This window comes from Caretta caretta, chromosome 2 (assembly GCF_965140235.1).
Source record: "Caretta caretta isolate rCarCar2 chromosome 2, rCarCar1.hap1, whole genome shotgun sequence".
NCBI classification, from domain to species: Eukaryota; Metazoa; Chordata; order Testudines; family Cheloniidae; genus Caretta; species Caretta caretta.
This window is the reverse complement of record NC_134207.1, coordinates 172316434-172335180: the sequence shown is the minus strand read 5'-3', so window position 1 is coordinate 172335180 and position 18747 is coordinate 172316434. Positions and strand designations below refer to the sequence as shown.

Sequence of the window (18747 nt, the reverse complement as noted above, 5' to 3'; positions counted from 1 at the left end):
TTGCTGTATCTGAAAGGTGTGAACAAGCAGAGCTCTGTTTCATTCACAGAACAGCTAATACTAAACCATTCATAATATGGTACTTAAATTACAAGCTGTCCTCAAATATGGCAAAATTATGATATAATTTCCAAATGGCCAAATTGCTGTATCTAGATGCTGCATTAATTAAAATAATTAAAACATAAACTGGTGGAAAACACATTTACCTGTAAAATCTCTCTGGTTAAATAAACTTTTTGCAAGCCAAAGCAATGTAACCTCATATCCTAGACATTTTTATAGCAGCTTTGAAATGATGCTAGAATAGTCACACAACATATCCCTCTATAACCCTCAGCATTTTTAATATCTTTCAATGATAATCAAGTCACAGAAGCTAAAATGACCAATTTAGATCCTAGAATGGAGTCAGTCTATTACCATATCCATTACTGTTGCTGTGAAGTTCGGAGTGACTATGCTGTGCAGCATAACAATCATAAAGCTCTAGGTGATTACTGCTTTTTCACATTTCTGTATATTCAATAATGGGACTCTTGTATTATGTTTAACAATTCAAAAGCATTAAATAGAGTGATTTTATTTTGAGGAGGGATTTTATTTGGTTGCTCTCCTGTCACAGAATTTAGTCCTCTCTGGGGCTCAGTGTGGTTTACTTTTAACACGTCTGGAGGATAGAAGAAGATTTACAGTGTGGAGGATGGAATTACATTGTCCGGTGAATGTTTTTAGGGTTATGGATGCAGTTTCAGCTTGTACATGAACGTGTGCAAAGCACAACAATTAAATGATTAAAACCTTTCAGTTTTATTTCTAAGAAGAAAAACTGCATGGAACATTAAGGAGGATTTTACTTTTGAAAAGCTTAATAAGTAAAATATTTAGAAGTGGCCTCATTTCATTTAAGTGGAATATATTATTTATGGTACATTACTGGGAGGAATATTTTTCTTAAGTAGTAGTTACGTAAACCAAGTTCTATGATACTGTTGTAGCTTGGATGAAATCGGTGGCTGGAACTCTCTGAACTCTATAGAATTATTCACATGCTTTAAAGTACATACTTAAGTATTTTGCCAAACTGGGGCTTTAAACAGGGTCATCTCTGCTAAGAATACTTTTCAGTACAGAAAATAGGGTTCTCTTCATCTAAGAGTAATGGGTTCGGTTGTCCAGCAATATTATGTGGAAATGTACAGTAATATGGGAAAATTTAAGGTTACAGACTTTGTGCCAAGTAGTATAAATATATCACAGGACAGGGTCTATGCAATGGAAAAGCTGGGGAAAGTTGAGATCTCCTTGCAAAGACTAACTTTTTAACTGATTTGTGTCTTAACAGGAGTCCAGGAACACCTATTTAAAATTTGTTTTTGGCTAAGTAGTCACTGGATGGTGTAAAAAGAAAAGGAGTACTCGTGGCACCTTAGAGACTAACAAATTTATTTGAGCGTAAGCTTTTATGAGCTACAGCTCACTTCATCGGAAAGCTTATGCTCAAATAAATTTGTTAGTCTCTAAGGTGCCACAAGTTCTCCTTTTCTTTTTGCAAATACAGACTAACACGGCTGCTACTCTGAAACCTGTCATTATGGATGGTGTAGGTGTTTATTTTCCAGTGAAAACAAATTCGTTTCCAGTGAGGTGTTATTTTTAAAACAAAACAAAAACAAATACATATTCCCCTACAGTAGCTGTAGCCCAGACATTGCATCATCTGTCTAATGCATAAGAACTGGAATTTGAGATTGACGTGAACCCTTCCAGCCTGTTAAACTGTTCTTAGTTTATACAATAAAAACAGAGCATAAATAGCAAAAAGCAAAATAGATTTTAAAAGTTTCCTGTTGTATAATAGAAGGTGGTATGGGTACAGATAAAAATGTGGTTTTAATCTGACAGTGTCCTTTAAATTGCAGTGGAATGTCTGTTCATTTATGATGGATATGTTGCTTTTCCAGCTGTGTGAAATGACTTTCCAGCTATGTGTTATTAACACCACTTACATATTAGACAATGTATTCAGCTGTGAGGCATTGTGGACCCCATCACCTTTGATGCATCTAACCCTCCATTCTTGTTGTTTGCAGATGGGAATCCATACACCTGGTGGGTTGGAAAAGCCAATGAGAAGCACTATTATTGGGGTGGCTCTGGACCTGGCATTCAGAAATGTGCCTGTGGCATTGAACGCAATTGTACTGATGCCAAATACTACTGCAACTGTGATGCTGATGCTAAACAATGGTAAGCGTGTTGTTAAAAATATTACCAAAATTCTGGCTAGCCATGGTTCTATGGTCTTGCCCCTCACTTCTTAAATGTTTTTTGTGAAATCTGATACTCTTAAATTGCTACAGTTTGTTAATTCGTTCTTTACTATGCTGAACACAAATAGCTTCAAGCCATTGGTTCCCTGCTTCCCTACTATTTTTTTTCCTGAATCAATTTGCCCCTATCAGTAAGAAGTAGACCTAGGGTGGCTTCTTCTATGGCTAGAGTCCTTATTTTCTGCATCATAAAGTTCAGTAATTTAGGAAACTTTTATGATGCACATTTGGCTGTATTTGTTATCCAACAGCCATGTGGTTAATGACACAATAAGATTCCACATGATATGGTAATACTATGCAATTCAGGAGGAGAATGGCCAGCCTCTCTCAATAACTTTTAAATTTATTGGCATGGCTGTGAGGGGTTTTTTTTAAGTGTTTGTTTGTAAAATATAAATACAGATCTTTTTGTGGCCATCAGTATTACAAAATACCTGTCTGTCTGTCTGTCTGTTCTATTTCTATAATGTCAGACTCCATGGTACCTAAGCAACATACGTATCTATTGTATAAAAATAAACTCCCTTGAAAAAGGCTAAAATTACAAAGGCAAACACTCATAAGTAAGGCTGTGATTATGTCATGGAGGTAGTCACGGAAGTCACAGAATCTGTGACTTCTAGAGACCTCCGTGATATTTTGTGCCCCAGGGCTGGAGCTGTCAGCAGGCATCCGTGCAGCTCTCAGCCCCTGCTGGTGGCGGGCCACCAGCAGCTCCTAGCCACCAGCAGCAGGGAGACCCCAGAGCTCCCAGTCCCCGCGGGCATGAGGGGACCCCAGAGCTCTTAGCTGCCAAGGGTGGCAGGGCAACCCTGGAGCTCTCACTTGCTGCAGGTGGCAGAAGCCCCCCACAGCTGCCAATCTGGGACAGGCGGCGAGGGGCACACCCACAGCGGCTCAAGCACTGTGAGTGCTCGACCCTCCTCCCTCCCCATTGTGTCATGGATATTTTTAGTAAAAATCACGGACAGGTCAAGGGCAATCATGAATTTTTGTTTATTGCCCTTGACCTGTCTGTGATTTTTACTAAAAATATCCATGACAAAATCTGAGCCTTACTCGTAAATTAGGAACAGTCATAATTAAGGCTTCATGTAACCTTCATTCATCCTCCTTGTGCAGATCTATTAAGATAATTTTTAATTACTTCATAATGTACTTTTTTCCTATAGAATGCATGGTGCTAATATCAGATCAGAGTTCTGTAGTGAATAATTGTTCCTCTGTAGGAAGAACAATTGTAGGGAAAGTCCCACTTAGTCCCAGTATACATTATCATTCGGAAAACAACATGTGTTTCCCTAAACTTGTTCTTGGAAGCAGCTAAACTGTTTTTACTGAATCTTTTTAAAACCATAGGAAGAGTTGGCAGTAACATTTGGCATAGCATATTTTAATTTAATCTCTGTTTACAAATTTAATCTCTCTGTTTACAGATTTTGTTTTTCATACTTCTTTTTTTTTATAGTAATGCTTTACAATAAAAACCAAGCAAACTTCTTTTCTTTATAGGAAGGATGAATCTTGGTCTAACCTAAAGAACTTTTCTTCCCTCTTTTTTTATAGTTAAGAAGTTCGTTAAGTATAATTGTTTATCTCTTTTGTCATGTCTTGGAATATACAGTAATCAATAAGATTCTTACTTTTATGAGCATATTTTACATTGGTAGCCACATGTTGGTATTTGAATCAGTCGTTCATTTAATTTAGTAATTCATCAGACTATTCATGAATGGTGATGTGATATGGCTGGGATAAATATAGGGAATGAAGTACGAAAAATACACAATGGGAACATTAGAGGAATATTTGTAGGATCTGCAAGAATGATATTCTAGGATGGGGTGGAAAATCAAACAAAGAAATACTGGTTTCAGAGTAAGCTTAGGAAATGCTGGGGTAATATGGTGTGAGGCATGTTACAGGATGAGCAATAGAACACTAAAGAGATAAAGAAAGAGAAGTCGATACTAGACAGAGATAGTAGTCAGGATATGATGCAGAGCTGGGGAGCTAGGATTACACAGAGGGAAGAGAAATAGCAAGCCATGCAGGAGACACTGACTGGAACACCAGCTAGATGTTCTAGTGTAGGAGCAGAGACCTATGGTAATGACACAAGAAAGATATTGTCATAATAAGGAAAATGATGCAATTTCAGACATCTGTGCTTTTTCTTTGCTCGAGGCAATGATAGTGTGTCCATGTATAGCAGTTTCCATGTACTGTACAGTATATTAACTAATGCATCATTTGCTCTGAAGGGAAATAACTGACAGGGAAATAACTGACTATTGGCCTTCACTTGTGGCCTCCATTCCTCAGATCCCGTGATATTTGGAGTTTTTGGCATATTTCAGAAAGGGGCTCCCACAAAATCTCACCCTCCTCCCCGTTAGCATGTGTGCCAAGGGTACAGAGTGGTGGATTTTATTCATTTTGTTTCCAATATGAAACAAATTATTTACTTAAATAACCATAACCAAGAAAAGAGACAACACCATTTGATAAGCAAGCTGCAGTTTGCATTACATTTTACATTACATTACAAATCATTACAATTATTTTTTATGGGAACTGTTCCAAGTATCTATTACTACAGTGTAATGTTCAATGTGTGTAATCAGAAGCAGGGATGAAGTTCTTGTAGGCGAGACTGGAGGCAATGTCCTCTAGATTTTTTTTTTGAATGCACGTCTTTTGGTGCCATCTAATCCATGCCAAAGTCAAAACATTTGCTTTTCAGAAGTATTTTGTTGAGCCTCTGGGATGAGACATCTTTGACCAGGATGATTTAGCAGTATCTGGAGATCAGCCCAACTTTCCATTCAATTTAGTGGTGACAGAATGTTAACAGGGGCCCCCAATGCATCATTGTTCAACTTTCAGTTTCAGGCAGCAAAGCAGCTTCCTGAGTTGGGTCTTTCCCAAATTTTGAAACTAATGGCTGTAATTAGGGAGTGATTGGAACAAGGAGCCAGGAAAAGGGGAAACTGAGGCTTGGGGGGGCATGACTGGAAGCTGAAGGAGAAGAGGAGAGACAGATTGGACAAGGAGCCAGGACGGGGAAGCTGGTTGTAGCTGGACAAGGAGACTAGGAGGATGGCGAGACATGCAGTTACTGTGGGAGACTGGGCCTTGGAAGGAGAGCCCAGAGTGGAAGACTAAGTATGATGGGGCAAGGGGAATGGGGCTGGGGTGCAAAGCCTGCAGAGTAAAGATTGGGATTAATTAGGCAAAAAGAGTGGGACTTGTATGATGATCCGGGGGGGGAAAGAGACAGGCCTGGGGTAGGGATAGGTTGGACAAAATGGGACACAAGGTGGAATAGGTAGAAGAGTCATAGCACATGCTTCTGTCCAAAGTCTGCAATGGAACCCAAGATTCCAGAGTCTCACCATTCCTTTGCAGTCAATAAAATACATGTGGAATCCACTGACAAAGTGAGTATCGCATCCCCTTCTGGTCCACACAGGGGATGATAACATAGTACTCCTACCAGTTCCTCCAGTAATGCAACTGGCACAGGTCTGTGTGGTGGATTTAAAGATTCTTGTCCTTCTGATGAACAACGTGGGTATCAATATGATGTCACATCATGGAATTTCTGGGAATTTTTTCATTTTCCTTTAAAAAAAAACAAAACAAAAAAACGCTGAGACGCTCCATACACAAACGTAATTAAAAGAATATTAAGATTACAAAGTTAACTACTCAAAATTTAGGAAAAGCCAGAATTAAGATAGCCTGTGAAACCTGAGTTTGTCCCTCTTGTGCATATGCATCGTGAAGTGTTTAATTACGTGATTATATACTATTTTTTCTATAGGATTCCTGCTCATTCAGTGCTCATGATGGACCTGTTCTGGGATGTGTAGTAAAGGAGGATGTTGCCTTTAGGACCCCTGCCTTGTTTGTTGCAGAAGTTGGTGTGTAGTGAATGAAGCAGGGGATTGCAGAAAGAGGAAGGACCGTCTCATGGTCAATGCCACTGAATGCTGCCCTGGAGAACTGGATTCTATCCCTGCCTCTGCCATAGAGCTTCCTATGTGATGCTGGGCAAGTTACTTCAACCAAACTTTTAACAGGTTGTCAATACTTGTGTGTTCCTCCTTTTCTGGGTGCCCAGTTTAAGACATGGGGGTCTGATTTGCAGACTAAGCTACGTATGAAGTCAATGGGAGTTGTACTTTGAACATACAAAGTGCTATATAATGCTAAGCACTCTGAAAAGTCAGATCCTAGGTGTCTCAAACTGGGCACCCAAAATTAGTGAACACTTTACCTTAATTCCTCTTTTCCCCAACTGTAAGAAGGGCATATTATCACAGGGATGTTGTGAAGATAAATTAATTAATGTTTGTGAAGCACTCAGATACTATAGTGATGAGCACCATAGAAAAGCCCCTGAGGAAAGTAAGTATTCTGTATTCAGAGCTAGGTTTGAATAGTGTGCAGTAAATAAGGCCACTGAACAATGAAGATAAAACAAAATATTTAATAGCTGCTCACTGAAGGAGCACGGTCCATCCTGTGCACTGAATGGGGCAAAGGTCCTGGGAGAAAAAAGTATGTAACGATGCAATTAAAGACTGTATCATAATACATATGTAAAAGGGGGCTGAACTAAGGTTGCTCGGGCAACTGTAATTCTTACTTTTCCTAAGTTTTGAGTGCTTAACTTTGAAACTTTAATATTCTTTTAATGTAGTTATTTTGTGTGTAATATTAAATAGTGTGGAGTCTTTAATGTACTGTACTTGCTATCAGGTACAGGGCCAAATCGCACCTGGAGCTGCAGCTAGCAAGAGATGTTAAGAGTAACAAGAAGGGTTTCTTCAGGTATGTTGGCAACAAGAAGAAAGCCAAGGAAAGTGTGGGCCCCTTAATGAATGAGGGAGGCAACCTAGTGACAGAGGATGTGGAAAAAGCTAATGTACTCAATGCTTTTTTTGCCTCTGTTTTCACTAACAAGGTCAGCTCCCAGACTGCTGCGCTGGGCATCACAAAATGGGGAAGAGATGGCCAGCCCTCTGTGGAGATAGAGGTGGTTAGGGACTATTTAGAAAAGCTGGACATGCACAAGTCCATGGGGCCGGACGAGTTGCATCCGAGAGTGCTGAAGGAATTGGCGGCTGTGATTGCAGAGCCATTGGCCATTATCTTTGAAAACTCGTGGCGAACCGGGGAAGTCCCGGATGACTGGAAAAAGGCTAATGTAGTGCCCATCTTTAAAAAAGGGAAGAAGGAGGATCCTGGGAACTACAGGCCAGTCAGCCTCACCTCAGTCCCTGGAAAAATCATGGAGCAGGTCCTCAAAGAATCAATCCTGAAGCACTTGCATGAGAGGAAAGTGATCAGGAACAGCCAGCATGGATTCACCAAGGGAAGGTCATGCCTGACTAATCTAATCGCCTTTTATGATGAGATTACTGGTTCTGTGGATGAAGGGAAAGCAGTGGATGTATTGTTTCTTGACTTTAGCAAAGCTTTTGACACAGTCTCCCACAGTATTCTTGTCAGCAAGTTAAGGAAGTATGGGCTGGATGAATGCACTATAAGGTGGGTAGAAAGCTGGCTAGATTGTCGGGCTCAACGGGTAGTGATCAATGGCTCCATGTCTAGTTGGCAGCCGGTATCAAGTGGAGTGCCCCAAGGGTCGGTCCTGGGGCCGGTTTTGTTCAATATCTTCATAAATGATCTGGAGGATGGTGCGGATTGCACTCTCAGCAAATTTGCGGATGATACTAAACTGGGAGGAGTGGTAGATACGCTGGAGGGGAGGGATAGGATACAGAAGGACCTAGACAAATTGGAGGATTGGGCCAAAAGAAATCTGATGAGGTTCAATAAGGATAAGTGCAGGGTCCTGCACTTAGGACGGAAGAACCCAATGCACAGCTACAGACTAGGGACCGAATGGCTAGGCAGCAGTTCTGCAGAAAAGGACCTAGGGGTGACAGTGGACGAGAAGCTGGATATGAGTCAGCAGTGTGCCCTTGTTGCCAAGAAGGCCAATGGCATTTTGGGATGTATAAGTAGGGGCATAGTGAGCAGATCGAGGGACGTGATCGTTCCCCTCTATTCGACATTGGTGAGGCCTCATCTGGAGTACTGTGTCCAGTTTTGGGCCCCACACTACAAGAAGGATGTGGATAAATTGGAGAGAGTCCAGCGAAGGGCAACAAAAATTATTAGGGGTCTGGAACACATGACTTATGAGGAGAGGCTGAGGGAGCTGGGATTGTTTAGCCTGCAGAAGAGAAGAATGAGGGGGGATTTGATAACTGCTTTCAACTACCTGAAAGGGGGTTCCAAAGAGGATGGCTCTAGACTGTTCTCAATGGTAGCAGATGACAGAACGAGGAGTAATGGTCTCAAGTTGCAGTGGGGGAGGTTTAGATTGGATATTAGGAAAAACTTTTTCACTAAGAGGGTGGTGAAACACTGGAATGCGTTACCTAGGGAGGTGGTAGAATCTCCTTCCTTAGAGGTTTTTAAGGTCAGGCTTGACAAAGCCCTGGCTGGGATGATTTAACTGGGAATTGGTCCTGCTTCAAGCAGGGGGTTGGACTAGATGACCTTCTGGGGTCCCTTCCAACCCTGATATTCTATGATTCTATACAGTGATGTTCAAAGTGTAATGTGTGCAGTGCCCTCTATATGCACTAGACAAGGTACCTGTGGATTTTAAGAGCTAACTTTGATTTTCTCTGCTTTCATTTTGTATCATAGCCCTGATGCCACCTAAACCTGGACGCTTTCTGTGTTAATGTTTTTAGAAGCACTAAAAATTGCTGATAAAGCAAGAGTAGGAGAAATAAACAGTGTAAACCACATAAATGAACTGAAGACTTCAGAAGATGTAAAATAGGACATAAAGTTACAATAAACTTATCTACAGTGGCTATATGTATGTAATGGGGCCTGCCTAACCTAAATAAATAAATGCATAGTTAGGATTAGTCATAAACCTGTAATGATGTATAGACTCCTAGACTTTAAGGTCTGAAGGGAGCCTCATGATCATCTGGATAACTGTTCACAAGATAGCTTAACATTTGTGGTTTACATGCGAAGCTCATTGATAGTTTAAAAATTCTAGACCTTAAAGGGTATTAATTTAGACCCACCAGTGAATTTAGATACCGCTTTGTATTTGTTTTAATGTTGCTTGCACTTCAGACAGCAGGTGACACTCCTAAGTGCATGAAATGAAAGAGTGATTCTCTGTGGATTGTAAACTTGGGTGAATTGTAGACTCCCAACTGGGGTTTTAAAAAGCACTCAGACTGAATGTTGTGGATTTATATTTTATTTATATTTTATTCCCTATTTTGCAGCCTCTGTTTGCACCTCCTGGTTTAAGACATGCTGCTGTGATGATATCACAAACAGTGCCATCAGAGCAACACAAAGGAGAAAGGTTTCAGAGGAACAGCCGTGTTAGTCTGTATTCGCAAAAAGAAAAGGAGTACTTGTGGCACCTTAGAGACTAACCAATTTATTTGAGCATGAGCTTTCGTGAGCTACAGCTCACTTCATCAGATGTATACCGTGGAAACTGCAGCAGACTTTATATACACACAGAGAATATGAAACAATACCTCCTCCCACCCCACTGTCCTGCTGGTAATAGCTTATCTAAAGTGATCAGCAGGTGGGCCATTTCCAGCACAAATCCAGGTTTTCTCACCCTCCACCCCCCCACACACAAATTCACTCTCCTGCTGGTGCTAGCCCATCCAAAGTGACAACTCTTTACATAATCAAGTCGGGCTATTTCCTGCATAGATCAAGGTTTTCTCACATCCCCCCCACCCCCATACACACACAAACTCACTCGGATGTGAGAAAACCTTGATCTATGCAGGAAATAGCCCGACTTGATTATGTAAAGAGTTGTCACTTTGGATGGGCTAGCACCAGCAGGAGAGTGAATTTGTGTGGGGGGGTGGAGGGTGAGAAAACCTGGATTTGTGCTGGAAATGGCCCACCTGTTGATCATTTTAGATAAGCTATTACCAGCAGGACAGTGGGGTGGGAGGAGGTATTGTTTCATATTCTCTGTGTGTATATAAAGTCTGCTGCAGTTTCCACGGTAAACATCTGATGAAGTGAGCTGTAGCTCACGAAAGCTCATGCTCAAATAAATTGGTTAGTCTCTAAGGTGCCACAAGTACTCCTTTTCTTTTTACAAAGGAGAAAGTTACAGATTACACACACACACACACACACAGTCTGAGCCTTTGAGACAGTATTAGAAGCCTGTTCACAGGAGCAGAAAAAAGCATTATGCAGCCACCTGAAGGAAAGCAAATGAACAAGTGCTGCCTGGCAGTTTACCCCAGCTTTGCTACTTAGCAGAAGCTGAAGTGGATGTGCAGGCCACTTACAGCTCCTCTCCTGCTTTGGCCAGCCCTTACACCATCACTTCCGCCTTGCAGATAGGTTCTTCCCATCAGCCAGGCAGCGCTTGACAGATTTGTCCCCATCTCTCTCCCATCCGAGTGGAGTGGAAGAGAGGGCAAAGAAGACAGTGGATAGTTTGGCTGTGGATTCAGCAGACATAATTGTGCTCAGTAGCATCCCCTAGTGGTCAGTGGCTATAACAATGGATCATAGCTAGGCTTGGTAGAATTTGATTTTTATTTTATGATTTTCACAGATAGTAGTTTATTTTTAAGCATTTTTTTCTGATTTTTATCAATTTAAATTTTCATAGTTGTGGGAAATTAGAGGAGGGAAGGGTCAGACAAAAACTACTTAATGACAGTAGACAATCAGATTCAACAAGTTAAAGCTTCTAACACAAATTCTCAACCTCACACGTTAAAATATATTAAGTAAATATCCCTAGATCAAACTCTAATAAGTTCTTAAGCAGCATTTTTCTTACTTTTCCTATCTGTAAATTTCAGTTATTATTGATAGAAATATTTTTTTCAATCGGTGTTTGTGCGTTTGGTGAAATCAACATTGACTGACATGGACTACTAAAAATCTAATGCTTCCAAGACTAATCATAGCACAAAAGCTGTCTGGCACAGGGACTGTATCTTCATATGTGTTTGTGCGGTGCCTTGTACAATGGGGTCTCAATAGTGATTGAGATCTCTGAATGCTACTGCAGTATGACTATTAAGTAATAATAAAAGTTGCAGTGCTGCACAAGGAGAGAAAACCAGAGACAGAAAGGCTAGGGTTGCAAGTGCGTCACCTTCTGCTTTAATTAAGTTATCATTGATCTCAGTGAAGTACCTGTTATTTGTGCCTGCTATGAAATTATGCTTTATATAAGTGAACCAGATTGCATGAAAAGGGTTCAGCTTGCTTGGTCTAACAAAGGTCACTCATTCAAGAGCTTATAGTCAATGCTTAATGACAAGATTGAGCCTTGGTCTCAGGAGGATAAACAGTCTACCTACCCTGTAAAGTCATTTGCTACTGTTGTCTGCATCAAGTGCTTCCTTAAGCAACTGCTAGACGGAGCTTTCCTAGGTTGAATATTGTTAGATTAAATGCATTACGTTTCTTACACTAAACACTATTATTATTTATATGGTATCATGTCACTGAAGAGATAGGCAAGCTGTACTAAACAAGTAACTAAGTACCTATCCCAGAAGCTATGAGGTAAGTCAGTTTGTTGGTTTTGAATAGCAAGAATCATCATATTTTATAAGAAGACGGTATGAGTTAGTGCAGTACAATACAAATAGAATAAGGACTGTGTGTAGTACGGTCATTACAGACGGGTATAGAATGGCTAGGGTTGATGAATATTGATTGTGATGCTGATCTTTTGAGAAGTGTTTGGTGGTCTTGGAGAAGATGAGAGTAGCAACCACATAGAATTAGAGCCAGGTTGGAGCGGTGTGGGTAATATCTATGAGAAAAGTGGTGGTTTCCAAACTGACAATGAATCAGACAAATGTCAGTATTGGGGAACAATTGAAGGGATATCACACTGGGATGTCACTAAAGCAAAAGTAAATTGTTGATGAAGTAATTCGGGACCACTTTATCATCAGTAGTCTTGACTCTGGGAATAAATCAAGTGGCTGCAGCAAGCCTAATTTTCTTGTTCATCCTCAGTCACACTTTGGAAATCAAAGCTTCTTCCTCCAGTGTCTTTGCAAAATTTTCTTTTATTTGTGTAAAGTATTTGACAAAGCACTCTACAGCATACAACATTCCTTTACTTAATAACTTCAATCACTAAGGTTTACACGTGATGTGCATTAGTGGTTGGAATAGGGACCAGGTGCTGGTATTAGGTTCTGTTCATGGCTGTGTCAATGACTCACTGTCTGACCTTGGGCAAATAACTTAAGGCCAGATTTTCAAAGGTATTTAGGTACCTAAAGATGCAGATAGGTGCCTAATGGGATTTTCAAAAGTTCCTAAGCATTGAAATCAATGGCTCTTAGGAGCCAAACTCACTTACGGTTTGTCTACCTGAGGATACTCAGAAAAAACTAATCTGAGTTCACTTTTAAAGTGAATTAGTAAACAACATTAAACCTCTGTGTGGACATTCTTGTTCAGAATTAAAGTGGCTTTAATTCACTTTGAGAATGAAGTAAACTGAATCAAATTAAGGCCACTTTAATTCTGAATAAAAGTGTTCACATAGGGATTTGATGTGGTTTAACTAATCCACTTTAAATTGACACCTTTGCTTAATTCTGATTAATTTTCCTGAGTGTCCCTGTGTAGACAAACCCATAGTTGCTTTTGAAAATCCCATTAAGTACCTATTTGCATTATTAGCCACCCAAACATCTTTGTAAATCTGACCCTTAGCTCAGGGGTGGGCAAACTACGGCCTGTAGGCCGGATCCGGCCTGCGGGATTGCACCCAGTGCTGCCACAGGCCCTGCACTGCTCTCAGAAGCGGCCGGCACCACGTCCCTGGGGCCTCGGCGGGGGGGGGTCGGAGGGCTCCGTGTGTTGCCCTTGCCTCCAGGCACTGCCCCCCGCAGCTGCCTTTGGCTGGGAATGGGGAGCCACGGCCAATGTGAGCTTCGGGGGAGGTACCTGGAGGCGTGGCAAGGGCAGCGCGCAGAGCCCTGTGCCCAGGGGTGAAAGTAAGTCTAGGGACTTACCGGTACGGGGCTGGGCTGGGGCCAGCTCTGGTCCCCAGAAGGAGTGGGGCCCCGGGCAGAAGGGCGGGGCTGGGGAGGTCAGAGCCAGCCCTGGCCCACACTGTACCGGCAAGTGCCTCCTTCCCTGTCCCCGGGGTAACAGCGGCAGCCGGGGGCTCTGGCAGTGGTTTAAAGGGCCCTGGGCGGTAGCGGCAGCCGGAGCCCTGGGCCCTTTAAATTGTCCCCAGAGCCCCGCCGCTGCTTCCCCAGGGCTCCGGCAGCAGGGCTCTGGGGATGGGACTCCAGCTGCCACTACCACCCCGGGCCCTTTAAATCGTTCCCGGAGCCTGCCAGAGCCGTGGGGAAGCGGGGGCGGGGCTCCGGGGACAATTTAAAGGGCCCAGGGCTTGGCCGCCGCTACCGCCCCAGGCGCTTTAAATCGCCGCCCCAGCCTCGCTGCTACCCCAGGGCTCCGGCAGCAGGGCTCTGGCAGCAATTTAAAGGGCCGGGGGCTCCAGCCGCTGTTGGGAGCTGCAGGCCCTTTAAATTGAGCCTGGGGAAGCCGATCCACGCCGGTACGGTGCACCGGCTCTTGCCGGTACGCTATACTGTGGCGTACCGGTTTACTTTCATCTCTGCCTGTGCCCCCCTCCCCCCCCCGGGGCCACGCAGGGATGTGGTTCCAGCCACTTCCCGGAGTGGTGCAGTGTGGGGCCAGGGCAGGCAGGCAGGCAGGGAACCTGCCTTGGCCCCAGTGAGCGCGGCTACCACCCCGGAGCCGCTTCAGGTAAGTGGCGCCAGGCCGGAGCCCGAACGCCCCCTGCCCCCCCCAACTCCCTGCCCTAAGACCCCTGCCTGCACCCTGCACCCCTTCTGCACCCCAACCCCCTGCCCTGAGCCCCTCATGCACCCCGCACCCCTTCTCTGCCCCAATCCCTTGCCCTGAGCCCATTCCTACATGCTGCACCCCCTCCCACATCCTGCACTCCCTCCTGCACCCCAACCCCCTGCCCCAGCCCTGCATACAATTTCCCCACCCAGATGTGGTCCTTGGCCCAAAAAGTTTGCCCACCCCTGCCTTAGCTTCTCAGGGGTATGTCTACACAAAGAAAAACCCCTGGCTGGCCGGGGTCTAGCATCTAGACGTCTACACAGCAATCACACAGCCCTGCAGCTTGAGCCCTCCAAGCTGAGTCAACTGGCACAGGCCAGCTACAGATTTTTCTTTGCTGTGTAGACATACCCTGAGCTTTTAATTCAGAGGTTCCCAAATGGTGGTCTGTGGAGCACCTGCTGGTGGTTCACAGAGAACTGTTGGTCATTGTGCTGGCTCCTCCTATTCATTTCCATTGGCTAAACATACATTGGATACTTTGTTAGCATTACTTTTCCATCTCTGTAATTACAGTAGTTTCTACCGAAGCTATGTGAATGAGAACGGGTTCGTGATTGGTCCACATAACCTCCCATAATAGTAGGTTAAGGGTGAGAACCCCAGCCTTAGTTGACTGTTCTGTAATATGTATCTGCAGTTTCTCACTTTTGTGCTGAAATGTCATTAATCACTGTTTATAAAATCATTCTGAGATCCTTGGGAGAAGTGGAGTTGAAGAAAACAAATATAAATGTATTCAAAAGAACTAGATAGACTAATTTCAATGATTGACATGCACAACTGCATATGGCTAATTTTTAAATGAAAGTATCCAGATTGTACACACAGATGTTATGCACCTAATTTGGCCAGTTGTACCTCAAAAATCAGGTACGTTTATACATAGATTAGCCACATACAATTGTGTAAGCCATCCATTTCACTTTGTACAACACTGGAAAAATGAAACAATCAACTACTAACATCTACGATATCCTGATGTTTTGCATGGCATCCTATGGGCATGATGGATCTCAGTTTCCCAGAAACTGATGAAATTTTGTAGTTAGGCCACTTCTTTGAAAACTATGATTCGACATTTTCACAAAGTCCTGAAGTCATCTTTCAAAATGACAGGCCAGAAAACAGAGAGGACAGTAATAACACCTGTTCAGTTTACAAAAGCCTGAAACAGCGATACCTGTGCTGGTTTTCATTTTCTTTGCTATGCTTACAGCATAAGCCAGAACTTTTAAAGCTGAGCCGTTGATTGACTTGATTGCTGTTCTTTCCCTGTCACAAAACTGAATAGCTTTATTCTAGTTTCTCAGGTGTGACTTTGCAAGTTTCTCCCTAGACCATTATTTTCATTTTGGTGCTAAAAGATAAGGCGCTAATACCATTTCTTGTTCTGCAGTCAGCATTTAGCACTCTTCCTGTATATAATTACCCAGAAAAAAAAAGTTAAATGAACGCTTGGTTGCAAAATCAAGCGCTTAAAAGTTAGGAAATGCTAGAATTAAGGTTGTTTGTGCCCCGTTCTCAGAAACAGCGGAGCCAGTTTGGCTATATCATCCAACTAAAATCCGCCTGAGGCACACACCCGGCATGGGAAATTTCAACACAAAAGGTAAAAATTTGGCAAAGTTCTAAGCAACTGCAAACAGGGTCTTTATAATGGGAAGTGTTGGGCAAACGTAATAAGTGGTGCCACCATCTCCACCTGGAATGATCAATTTTTATACCGCACTTTTCATCATTTGGATCTGATATCCAGCTGTTCAGTGGGTTGGGTGTACACCAAGGGTAAATGCGGGGCCTGTTGAAGTTGTGTGGATTCTATGGGGAGCCATTACATTTACCCCTGTCGATAGCCGCTCCCGAAACAGAAAGAGCCACAGAGATCTCAATTTGCTGGAAGTTCTCCTGCTGTCTGTCACTGCTGAGCATTTCCAGCCTCTTTTCTGCTTCCCCAGAAAGTGGGGGTTGAATGCTATCATTATTGATAATCAGGGGTAAGAAATGGCAGTCAGAAAGGAGTGGAAAGAATTTGCCCCAGTGCCAAAATCGTGCTACAAATCCACTTGCTAAGGGAAGTAACATCCTTCAAATTATTATTATTTGTAATGCAGGAGCACCTAAGAGCCCCAGTTTTGGGCCGGGACCCCATTGTGCCAGGACCCCTTCCCTAAGAATTTGTAAGGTAAGTTGTGAGAGTGATGTCCCCTCTCCCATTATGGTGATTAAAGGTTCTTTTGTTGCTCTTAGGAAGTGAGAGGGTCAGGGATACAGTAACCCTTACACTACAAGCAGTGGTTGAGGCCTCAGTTTTACATATTATTTGAAGGACATCATCCCAGAAATAGATGTATTGGTTTTGTTCGTATTTGGGAGGAGGGTATTGAGTCAGTACTAATTCAGAGGGAAGAACAGCACTTATCACCCACACCATTCTCTTCTGCTCCTCCTTTTTCTTCTCAGATGTCCCATCCAAGTGCTGACAATGCTCAATCACACGTCATGTGAAATCTGACAGGGTCAACAGCTCACGGTGATGGAGCTTCAGGTCATTAGGAGTTTAGGGATTAAGTTCACTATGAAACATAGCAAAACATCCCTGCTGTTGTCTGTTTTCCCCTCTATTGATATTATTCAATTTTGGGATTATAGCTATGGACGCCAGCCTTTTAATCACATGTTGACACTGGTTGATATTCAGCTCTGATCCCATATATTTGAGGCAGAGCTTCATTGTACGCTCCTGGCCTATGGCAGCAAAGACCTAAGGAACTGAGCCTTCTCCAAGACTGAAAACACAACAAACTGTGAAAATTGAAAGCAACTGAAGTGTCATGGGTTTAGTAAGCAGCCTGATTACTCTGTTAAATAACACCTTCTTGCTCGTTATTGTATATCCAGAGCCATATCTCCTTTTTTTTCACGCTCAAGCCAGTGAACATTACAGAGTCTAACTAGCTATGGGTAAGGGAGCTGCATGCTATTCTGGGTCCTGCATCATCATCAGAATTGTCTACTATGCTCCAAATACAGAAACGGTTAAAGTTGATGATTGTTGATCATAGCTGAGCAGAAAAGGAGTCCAGCATGACTTTTGAGTTCATTGAGTTTTCAGTGCTGCCAGTTAAAGAAAAAAAAAACAGTTGTCCTTGTAAACTGAACTAATTCGCTCCGGAAATATTTGAGACAACAAGCATGGGCCCCACAATACCATTTTTCAGAGTTACTTTTCAAAACACTTTAGGAACATAGGGATTGCAAAACTGGATTCGAATTGATGGTCCTTTTAGTTCAGTATCCTGTCTCAGACAGACCAGCACCAGATGCTTCAGTAGGAGGTAAAACTGGGAGAATGTGATTATTTATTTATTTATTTATTTTTGCGCTTTGGCTAGCATATTGAAACATTGGGGGGAAAAAATTGCTTTGTTTCCACAAATCTTTTGAATTAGTAAATGAGAAGAATCCGTTTTGGACTAGGACACTCTTGAGTGTATGTGTGTTTTTTATAAACTTTTAGCTCAGTGGTTAAGGCACTTCCTTGAGGTGTGAAAGACCCAGGTTTGAATTCCTCTGCTTCAGCAAGGGCTTGAACTCAGATCTCCCTCTTCTGAGGTGAGCAGCCTAACCGCCAGAGTGCAGGCTATTCTGGGGTGGTTTGCTCTCAGTCTCCTCTGTTGATGCTGTTCCTCATTGTATAAATACATAAATATTCATTGGGCTGTAGAGAAAGAGAGAATAACTCTCGCTTTGTGATTAAACGCTCACCTCAGGAGGTAGGAGATATGAATTCAAATCCCTCCTCTGAATCAAGAAAAGAAGATTCACTAAAAATGTATTTTTCAGGAAATAAAATATTCACCTGAAAAATGTTGCCCAGGAGAAATGCAAGAACCCTGCAGTAGGGGGATAATCTGCCTTCGTCCACGTTAGGTCTCATCCTGGTCTCTAACAGTTAGAGATCGTGTTAAACCCTGAAACATGGGATTTAAATCCCTTACAGAATTAGCTAGCATTAGCTATTATAACGCTGCATATTCGAGTTATCCATGTAAATGCACAATGCATTTTTTTGATAGGCTTCTCAATTAATATAACAGGGTTTAATTATATGAAATGGTGCTACTATATGTATAGACAATGTAAAATGTTACCTTCAAAGTATTTGTGTTATTTTCTTTCTTAATTTATTAAACTTAATGAATGAAGTGCATAAAAATCAATTGGCAAACACTAACAATACCTATTATACATCACCTAAGACAATACCAAATTTTTAAACAATAAAATGTGTATAGTCTTAACTTAAGAATAAATTACATTACTGTCACCCCCAGTCAAGGAAGGACATAGTATGCCAAGTAGTGTGCACTGCAGAACTTTCAGCCACCAATTATTTTCTCCTGGTCCTTCCACTTTTATTTGTAGT

The 18747-nt window shown here is 42.3% G+C and overlaps 1 protein-coding gene across 4 annotated transcripts in view; it reads left to right on the top strand.

The window, feature by feature from the left end:
• CNTNAP2 (contactin associated protein 2) overlaps nucleotides 1–18747 on the top strand; it is a 1645619-nt gene that overhangs the window by 1343923 nt on the left and 282949 nt on the right. For all 4 annotated transcript variants that reach the window (XM_075125590.1, XM_075125593.1, XM_075125592.1 and 1 more), the window contains one exon: nucleotides 2094–2250. In XM_075125590.1, coding sequence (XP_074981691.1) covers nucleotides 2094–2250 — 157 coding nt within the window. The remainder of the gene's footprint in view (nucleotides 1–2093; nucleotides 2251–18747) is intronic.